The following is a 10,111-nucleotide window of genomic DNA, read 5'->3' on the forward strand; positions in this document are numbered from 1 at the left end:
ACATACATTCTTACAAGCCAGATCAATGATGCTGAACATACATGTGTAAAAAGCACTGGCAAACCGCACCATGTTAATCATTAAAACCAGTGCTACCACAATTCCCATTATTACTGCTGTAACTAGCACTATTACTTCTGCTACTATTCATTCTTCAAGGTAACAGCAAGTCAAAAATGTTGCTCACACGCACACGCATGCGCACACACACATTCCTCTGACTTGGCCTATGACCACGTGAGGGTGAGCCCCTATCTGTCAGCCAATCAAAAAGAAGCAGGCCATCCAGCTGCTGCCCACGTCACACAGCAGCCTGACGATGTCAGACCTTGAACTTACATCATCCTAGCAATGTAAGTCAAAGTTCAACGGCAGCCGCTGCTGTCAGGGGGGGGGTTGCAGTTGCAGTCTGCACTGCAACTTCAAACTGATCCAGCTGCCAAAACAAAAAGGTACAAAACAAAAGGTACATTTGTCCTGATCACTATCACCCTGGTTGAGTGTGTTTATTACAGACCGTGACAGTAGCATTACTGACCAAGTGGCTGTTTTTCTCAGGAATCTTATCCAGCTGCCAATTATCAGTGTTCAGCTGAGGGTCAGAGGGAATCTGCTGCAAGGGGAAAGCGTCACATTCTGCTGCATGATCAATGAATCATTAGCACTCTGTTACGCAGTGTGTGTGTCAGATTTACAGGTTCATGCAAATAACTCAAAGTACAGGCCTCCCCCTCCCCTCCCTCCCCCTGTGGAACATCCCAGTGTATAAAAGGAACAAACCCTTTGCTGAAAATACAACTAACCAAGAAGGAGAACCAGTCCTCACTTCTGAAAACAGCCAACAGAGTCACCTCAACTGTGGTGGCCAAGCTAAAGCTAAAGGCTCTCAGCTCCACACGAACTGCAGAACAGAAGGTAATCAGAGGATCTTTCTTTTCTTTCAGTCTAATATAATAGTTATCTGTAGCAAGGACGGATCTGCATAGGGATGTTGTTGCAGCGACTGCTTAATGCTAGCAGAATAGTATGAAGTAGTTAAATCTCATTGTTCAAAAATAAATGAAGACAAAAATGATAGTATTATCTCCTTTACATCTCCTCTTCCCCATTTTCTCCCTCTATAACTTTCTAATCTTTCTACCTTTCTTCATCTTCCCTGTCTCCCAACTCTTTTTTAAATCTATTTTTTGTCTTTCTCTCTCTGTCCAGACTACTCCACCATGCCTCCTCAGCTCCACTCCCAGAACCAGAGTAGCCCCAAGATCCTAAATGGCAACCTCAGCGCCCTCAGCCCGGCCGTCAGGGAGTTTGTGGAGACCAACGTGACCCTGTGCCAGCCTGACTGCCTCCACATCTGCGACGGCTCCGATGAGGAAAACCGTGCCATCCTGACCCAGATGGAAGAACAGGGGATGATCAAGAAGCTCACCAAATATGAAAACTGGTAGGTGGCTGTAAATTAGGTTCATTCGAGTGGCTGGAATGTCAGTATTTCATCAAATTTAGGGTTTTTAGATTTAGCCACAAAGAAAAGTGCAGCTGACAGCTTGATCATTCCCGTTGTTGTTAAGTGTATCAGTCACTCAGCTGTTTACTAACAATACATACTGTACTGGAAGAGGTACATCCTGACAAACCAGTAAATCCTGCTTGCTCATACAGACACATGCTCACATAGCCTCGGGTGCAAAATGAGTTTTTTTAATGTCATGTTAAATTTATTCCAGTATATTTTAAAAAAACTAAAAGAAACACTAAAATGTAATTAAATGTAGTTTTACATAGCTCTAATGTTTTCTTGCTCACTCCTGCTTCCGCCTTCTGCCTCTTCCTTTCCATCCTTCTCATCTTCCTCATGAAACTTCCTACCTCCATTCCCTCCTTTCTCCTCTCCTTCCTCCTGCAGCTGGTTGGCTAGGACTGACCCCAGGGACGTGGCTCGCGTGGAGAGCAAGACAGTGATCGTGACCCAGGACCAGAGGGACACGGTGCCCACACCACTGGGGGGTGCAGTCAGCCAGCTAGGCCGCTGGATGTCCCCTGAAGAATTTGACAAAGCAATGGATCAGCGGTTCCCTGGCTGCATGAAAGGTACCACAGAGAAAGAAGTTTGAGTCGATTCAGTGTTAAATTCTTACCACAGAGGGTGAACAAACAGAAAGGGTAAAATAGATCTGCACAGTAAAAACAAAAATCTAGAAAATCCTTCACCTGTTATTACTGAAAAGCAAACAAAACTTATGAGTGTGATTGATTTCACAACAAATGAACATTTTATAATCATGAATGTTTAATCCACTGTAGTGAATACTCCTTACATTCACAATTAAATGTGACTAACACGACCTCTCTGTCCACAGGTCGCACCATGTATGTGATTCCCTTCAGCATGGGTCCAGTGGGCTCCCCCCTGTCTAAGATTGGAGTGGAGCTAACGGACTCTCCCTATGTGGTGGCCAGTATGAGGGTGATGACCCGTATGGGGAAGGCTGTCCTGTCTGCTCTGGGAAACGGCGAGTTTGTGCGCTGCCTGCACTCCGTCGGCTGTCCTCTGCCACTCAAAAGTAATAACGCCAATAACATCAACTCATTTTTCACTCAGTAGGACCATGCCAGAAAAAACAGTAATGATTACTGCTGCACCAATAATTCTACTAATACTCAAAGTAGAAGAGTAACTACAACTCCTACTGCTACAAGTGCAGTTATAACTCAGCAAAATGTTCCTCCTCCCTCCAAACAAAAACTGTTCATTCATTCAAATTAACATATTTACCGATTTCTCTTTTAGAGCCTCTGGTGAACAACTGGCCCTGTAACCCAGAGCAGACGTTAATCGCCCACATCCCAGACCGCAGACAGATCATCTCATTTGGCAGTGGTTATGGAGGAAACTCTCTGCTGGGAAAGAAGTGTTTTGCCCTGCGCATTGCCTCACGTATGGCCAAGGAGGAGGGCTGGCTGGCTGAGCACATGCTGGTAAGGAAGAAGAAGCATCTACATTTGCCCATTAATTAATGGTTTGATCCCAGACATCAAACCAAAACTCATCATGATATCTCTCATGACAACTGATCCATTCCTACCAAAACTAAATATTGATTTTTGTTCAGATCCTAGGTATCACCAACCCTGCAGGGCAGAAGAAGTACATGGCAGCAGCCTTCCCCAGTGCCTGCGGGAAAACAAATCTGGCCATGCTCTGCCCCACACTGCCGGGCTGGAAGGTCGAGTGTGTGGGAGATGATATTGCCTGGATGAAGTTTGATGACCAAGGTGAGGGAAGAAACTTACATTCACCATCAGGAACTTTAAAAACTTAATAATATAAACAGTAATACGAATAAACAGGAGGCTTCCATCATTTTTATATTTTCCTCCTCTTCTTCCTTCTCCGGCTCTAGGCAACCTACGCGCCATCAACCCAGAGAATGGCTTTTTCGGTGTTGCACCTGGCACCTCAGCCAAAACTAACCCCAACGCCATGGCCACCATTGTCAAGAACACCATCTTCACCAACGTCGCAGAGACCAGTGATGGTGGAGTGTACTGGGAGGGAATGGACCAGTCGCTGCCTGAGGGAGTCACAGTGACTTCCTGGAATAACGTACCCTGGAGTTCTGAAAACGGTAAGAGAGTTTTCTGAATTATTTAAGAGTTCAGAAAATAACAGACAGCACCTATGAAACACGAATTTCAAAAGTGAGGTCAAGAAAGTTAAAACATAATTTGCTCTCTTTTTCTATCCTTAGGCGAAACCTGTGCCCACCCCAACTCTCGTTTCTGCACTCCAGCCACTCAGTGCCCCATCATCGACCCGCTGTGGGAATCCCCAGAGGGAGTCCCCATTGAGGCCATCATATTCGGGGGGCGCAGGCCAGAAGGTGAGAAGGGAATAGGTGGAAAACCTTGAAAGTACCACACTGGTAGAATGTGAAAAGTTGCTCTGGCATTAAATATGAAACATGCAAGATTTTTAAATTAAATGAGAAAAGAATCCAATAACACAAGTCTAAGTTATTAATCTTCTTCATTTCAGGTGTCCCCCTGGTCTACGAGGCTTTCAGCTGGCAGCACGGAGTGTTTATTGGAGCAGCCATGAGGTCAGAGGCCACTGCTGCAGCAGAACACAAAGGTTAGTATCTGAGCTTTCTAATACTTCTTATGTTAGTCTGACCAGCAACTAGTGGATTTAAAGGAATTTTCTGAGCCCAAGGACGAGGCTTAGTTAGTTATTCATATAGCATCACATGATCTTCAAGCTTAAGTGATCAAAATAAACATGAAGGCCATAGGGGAGCTCTCAGAGTTTAAAGGTTTTACCCAATGGGTCTTTGTTGCCCTTCTTTTCTCCAGGCAAAGTAATCATGCATGACCCCTTCGCCATGCGCCCCTTCTTCGGCTACAACTTCGGACAGTACCTCTCTCACTGGCTGTGCATGGCTGACAGGCCAGGTGCCAAACTCCCCAAGATCTTCCATGTCAATTGGTTCCGCAAGAGCCCCACCGCCGGCTTCCTCTGGCCTGGTTTTGGCGACAACATCCGCGTGTTGGACTGGATGTTTAGGCGGATGAACGGTGAGGCCGGTGCCTTGACCTCCCCCGTGGGCTACCTGCCCTGCCACAACTCCCTAAACCTGCAGGGTCTGCAGTGTAATGTGAACCTGGATGAGCTGTTCTCCCTGGATCAGGGGTTCTGGCAGAGAGAGGTGGAAGAGGTGAGAAAGTACTTCACCACGCAGGTGAACTGTGACCTGCCCAACGAGGTGGCCCAGCAGCTGGAGCTCCTGCAGCAGAGAGTGAAGCAGATGTGACGGCTAAGAAAAGAATGAGACCAGTGCTGTAAACTGTGTAGAACATAGCTTCAGTCATTCTTGAGCGACATATCAGAAACTCTAGAAGAAGAATTTAGTGATTTCGAAACAGCACATTGCTAATTCTAGAAATGAGTTTTAGTAATTCATGCACATGTGAGAAATTCTAAATTATTAATTAATTAATTAATTATTTAATAATTCTGCAACAGTGTGTTGTAAATTCTAGAGCAGATTGTGAGTAACTTTAGAGTATATCATCACTGCTTCACTGAGGGATTTACAGACTTTAGATCTTTGAGGTGGGATTTGTTGAAAGAGGAACAATTATTGTGAGGTTTTCTTTGATCGCTGTACTTCCTGGTTCCTTCTGTACCTACAAACTCTCTACCTTTTTCAGACAATTATTCTGGAAATACTTTTGAGATAGGGTCTATTTAAAAACTATTCCTCACTGTGCTCATGGCGCCTGCCAGATATGTTGATTTGAACGGGAATTGTTTTGTCCTTTCAGTCCATCCATATGTGGCTGTCGCAGCACAGTGTTTTAAATGTAGAGTCATAGGTCTTAAGTCTACTATTTAAAAATAACTTTTTATGAAGGCACATCATGCTCTCACTGTCATATGGACTCATATGGAACAGAAAGAGTCATTAAGTGCAGGTTAGCTCAGCTCCAGTGATGGAGGAAATGTATGTCTTTCTGTCTTTATTTTTACACCTTAATATATTTTTATACTGTGTTAATATGTCTGTTCTGTTTTGCTGTAATCCTGTCCCCAGTGAAGGGCGGCAACAATAAAAGTATTTAACATTAGAAATGATTCTGTTACATTTTTCAAGTCTTTGGTCTTTTTCAAGTCTTTCATTATGGCAACACATCACTGATAAAACTAAAATTTATATTAACCACAACTAATTGGCTAATAATACCAACACATCCTGTTCAGTTATCAGTGTGAAAATGAATGCAAAGGAAAGTATTTAATTAAAACACACACCCTAACGACTCTGTGAAATATCCAGAGCTGTCTGTCGAGGAAAATAGCTGAATAAGGGGCGATGTTATCTAAAATTCATTGAAAAGTGGATATATATTACCTCATTGTATCGACTATCACATGAGGTTTAATGTTAGTTAGGTTCCTATTTCCTCCCTGCAATATTTCACTAGTATCGTACCTTATAACGTCACTTGGCATGTATGACATGAAACACAGATGAAACAGATGAAAAACTCATCCTGAGCCTATAACCTTACAACTTACCACTCTGGGCTGACAGGCTGGCCCTGGTCCTCATTCGCATTACAGGTGACACTGACGTTAAAGGCCCAGAAGTGGATTCTACTACTCTCCATACTGTGCCATGCAAACTGTTGTGTTCCTGCTTCCTGCCCACAACCAATCAATCAATCCGGAATCTGTTTACCCAGCATGCAATGCAACCAACGTATGCTTAACACAAAAGGCATTAAAATAATAACATTTACATCTTTGACATTTTTAAATTTCTCTTCGAAAATATTCTTTGGAATATGCAAAATGTGTGTTCAGAAATGTAGGTTGCACCTGTTGCATCTATTTGTAGTAACACAAGTGACCTACAACCACAACAGATTACCAGTCCACACCAGGTATAGTATTTAAACTGAAAGGAAGGTCTAACAGCCTGATTGACAGACTGTCCAGGTTATCAGTCCACCTATGCAGTTTGGTTGATGCTTTTAGCCTTAGAATTGTAGCATCAGTTAGATGACTGCAAATCTACATGTTGGAAAGAAGACAAACTTATTTAGACACATTACAAGGGATCCAGGCTGTTGCCCTTTTTTACAAGGACATTTTATGACATGTCTGTTCATAAAAATAAGACTAAAGGGGACTGTGTTACAGGTGTTACGGGTACCTGGCCTGGGGCCACATGTTTTTGAACCATGGTTCACTGCAGCTGTTGCGTAAAACACAAGATAATGATGGTGACTGACGTTAATCATCACTAACTTGTTTTCCTGCTACTGATGGCCTGAATAGTGCGTTCATACACAAAGTAATATGCTACTATTGTTTTTGTTGTTGTGACAGCCTGTAAGAACAACACACTGAAGACAACAACAAACAACACACTAAACTGTTGCATAAGAGACTGGTCTCAGTTTGAACCTTATGTCCATAATCAGTTTGACAGACTGTACAGAAATTTGTTGTTCAGGCCTCAAATGTGTGTATGAATACTTTCACATCAAATTCCAAAAATAAGAAACCAAAAATATAATTAACTCCCAGCACAGATATCTGAAACTATAGAAGGAGACACAGACAAATAAAATTATTGCTTAATTAAACTGCACAAAACAGAAGAGAGAACACAGCATTGATCATAGATTCAGGTTATACTAAAAAACACATCCATACCAAGAAAATCACTACGTGACTTTTTGGAAACTGAATAATTTTCTTTTTACTGCCCTGATAGAATTGCTTTATTTGCATTAAAACTCCAAGACGTGCCCCATTAGCACAAAACATCAAATATAGACCTTTTACTGAGACTTGTTCTATGGATGTCTCAGCATTTTTGTTGGAATAACAGGAAATTAGGTCTTTATAATTGAAGCTCCTCTCTACAGTATGTGTGCACAGGCAGAGTGGGAGTGGCTGTTAGTACATCCTGCTCCCTGCATGTTGTAGATCTTCTATATGTCATATATTACTTTCTTTTGGCAACAACAGGATTGTTTGGCTGATTGTGTTGTTGGAAAGTATTTTTCTCTGAGACAATGATTTATTCCCTGCCTTCTGCCAATCATGCAGCACTGGAGTGTTCTTGTTTTTCAGCAGACTTATCTGAGAAAATAATTACCTCATAAGCACGCAGAGCCATGTGTCTACTGCGTGTCTCGAGCTGCCCCTTTTCATGCACAGTTTTTTAATCTAACTTTTTAAAACTGTGCAGGTTATTTGTTTATCCATAAAAGGCATTTTAATATTGTAGCTCTACCCTTTTATTTTCCCCTTTTTACACGATATTGCTTTATTACATGCATGGCAGATTTATGAAAACCAAATGAAATATTAGATAAGGTAAACTTTGATTATATGTGAGAGTTAATCAGGTCATTGCAGCCAAAAACCATGATGACAAAAAACCTCACAGGTGAATCATGTCTTGCAAAATGTGATAACTATAAACTTTATTATCTTTAATTTCATCTTTAGTTTGTTGATTAACTATGAACACTAACTCTAAAGCTTTACAAACAAGTCATCATTCATTTCACTGATCTCTTCATCTCCACTGTCATTTATACACAGATTACACAGTATGTTCTTCACAGATTTGTAAGAACTCTGCCCACAGTAGGTCCTGGAGGTCCTGACGTGTGTCCTCTCAGCCTGATCTGACAGAATGGCATCTTTTCCACACTGGTCATGAAAATGGGTTATTTATTAACCTGCACCTCGCTCTGTAACAGGAAACTGGACTCTGTGACCAGCAGTGAACAGTATCTCTTGCCCTCTGACTCTGAACACTAAAGTCTCATAACACTGTGTGCTAACGCCATTATCAAGTTGCAAATGATGACTTACAACCTGGTCCACCTTAACAAGGTGTTCAAATAGCTTGTTGTGTCTTCAGAGAGGCCTCAGGCTGCAGACACAGCCATGTATCTGCATCCTGTCTGCATCAATGGAGCACAGGTGAAGTGTGTCCACATCTCTGAGGACCTCTCTGGGAGGCTTGACATTGTCACCCTGGTCAAGAAGACACTACAATGGATATGGTCCTTTAGGTGACCATGAAAAAGCAACCTGCCACAGAGAATCCTGAGCAACTTTTACTTCTACACCATCAAAAACATCTTTCTGCTTCCACTGCTACTGAGCAGGAATCTATATAAAGCATGTCAACAATGTGCTAATAAGAAAACATTAAAAATCCACATAGAACAGAAAAACCTTCAGGTGTGAAGAAACCTGCAGCTGCAGTGTGAACAGACCCAGAGAGGTGAACAGAAACAGCATGGAGGGAAGTTGCACAATAAAGGTAGAGGGCGGTAGAGTCAAAGGTGAGGGCTTATCGGCTGTGGCGTTTGTGCTTCCCTAGAGGGCTAGATGGCTGCAAGAGGTGACATCACGGAGGGTCCAGTCGGACACTCACCCGATGTCAAACGTCAGCGGTGATGCTTACAGTCCCTGGACAGTGACTCGTCTCTGCTGACAGGGAGTTCCCAGTGATATAGTGAATGCATCAGTGATATATTCAAATCTGTATTGCGATCATGTGTTCCCAGCTTAAGTGAATCTAAAGTGATATTAAAGAGAGAGGAATTCCTCTCTCCCGCCCCCCTTGCCTCACTGCTCTACTCCCTCTCTCTCGTATTTGACCTATTTTTATTCATTTCTCTTCTTGCAACTTTTATTCTTCCTTTTTTTCCCTCTTATCTACTCATCATCCGTGCTGTCTTTGATTTGCAGTTATCAGTAGGGAAAGAAGGAATAAAGAACTGGGGAGCAAAGTGTTGAGCTTGTTTCAGCAATCAGCACTCATTTTTTATTACGTCTGTCATCATCCGTTTTCAGTTTTACGACACATCAGTAACTGCTTTTCATCTCCACTGGAAATTGAGCCATAAAAAATGTTGAAAGGTGTTTGTCCAGCAGGCAGTTTGCCAGCTGTGTGGCAAGGCAATAGTAAAGAGACAGGTAGATAGTAGAGTGAGTGGTTTGATAACCTTGCCTTCCTCTGAGCCAAGAGCTGACGTACAGAGCTGGCACACAGTGAAAAGACTGTAATGCAGTTTAAAGTTGTTGAGTCATTGGAATCTGATCGATAACTGGCTGAGATCCATCACCATTACAGGCAGCTGACGCATACTGACCTGCCGGTCACAACTGCAGCTCAAGTGTTTAAGGACAAGTCCAGGTCAAGCCTGGTCAAGTTATTTGAAGTCAAATCCAAGTTGAATCCCAAGTATCAGGAGGATGATGCTGAACAGAAACCTGCAGAGTCTGAGGCAGCTGCCGGTGTCAGAGGATTTCATAGGGTGTTATTTTATTATCTGATGTTATTATTAAGGTTGATACTTAAACATGTAAATAACATTTTAATAATGTAGCTAATCAATGTGAGCTAACTGAATTACTATTCAAACTGCTTTATTTACTCTCTAATCTACAAATCTACAGTATAAAAATATCATTTGTAAAATCTTCACTTGTGATATTTCTTTTTGATAAGTTACACTAGCAGAAAAAGGATATGAAAACTTAAAGCTCATGTAAAACCTAAAACAA

The 10,111-nt window shown here is 42.2% G+C and overlaps 1 protein-coding gene across 1 annotated transcript; it reads left to right on the plus strand.

Moving 5' to 3' along the window:
• The first annotated feature begins 793 nt into the window (after nucleotides 1–793).
• On the plus strand, nucleotides 794–5,631 carry pck1 (phosphoenolpyruvate carboxykinase 1 (soluble)). Its single transcript, XM_026307688.1, has 10 exons — nucleotides 794–915; nucleotides 1,210–1,444; nucleotides 1,907–2,091; nucleotides 2,361–2,564; nucleotides 2,792–2,979; nucleotides 3,114–3,276; nucleotides 3,405–3,629; nucleotides 3,753–3,884; nucleotides 4,040–4,135; nucleotides 4,357–5,631. Exons 2-10 carry the CDS (start codon nucleotides 1,221–1,223, stop codon nucleotides 4,812–4,814), a joined length of 1,875 nt encoding a protein of 624 aa, XP_026163473.1. The 5' UTR covers nucleotides 794–915; nucleotides 1,210–1,220; the 3' UTR covers nucleotides 4,815–5,631.
• The last annotated feature ends 4,480 nt before the right edge of the window (nucleotides 5,632–10,111 follow it).

This window comes from Mastacembelus armatus, chromosome 5, assembly GCF_900324485.2.
Source record: "Mastacembelus armatus chromosome 5, fMasArm1.2, whole genome shotgun sequence".
Classification (NCBI taxonomy): Eukaryota; Metazoa; Chordata; class Actinopteri; order Synbranchiformes; family Mastacembelidae; genus Mastacembelus; species Mastacembelus armatus.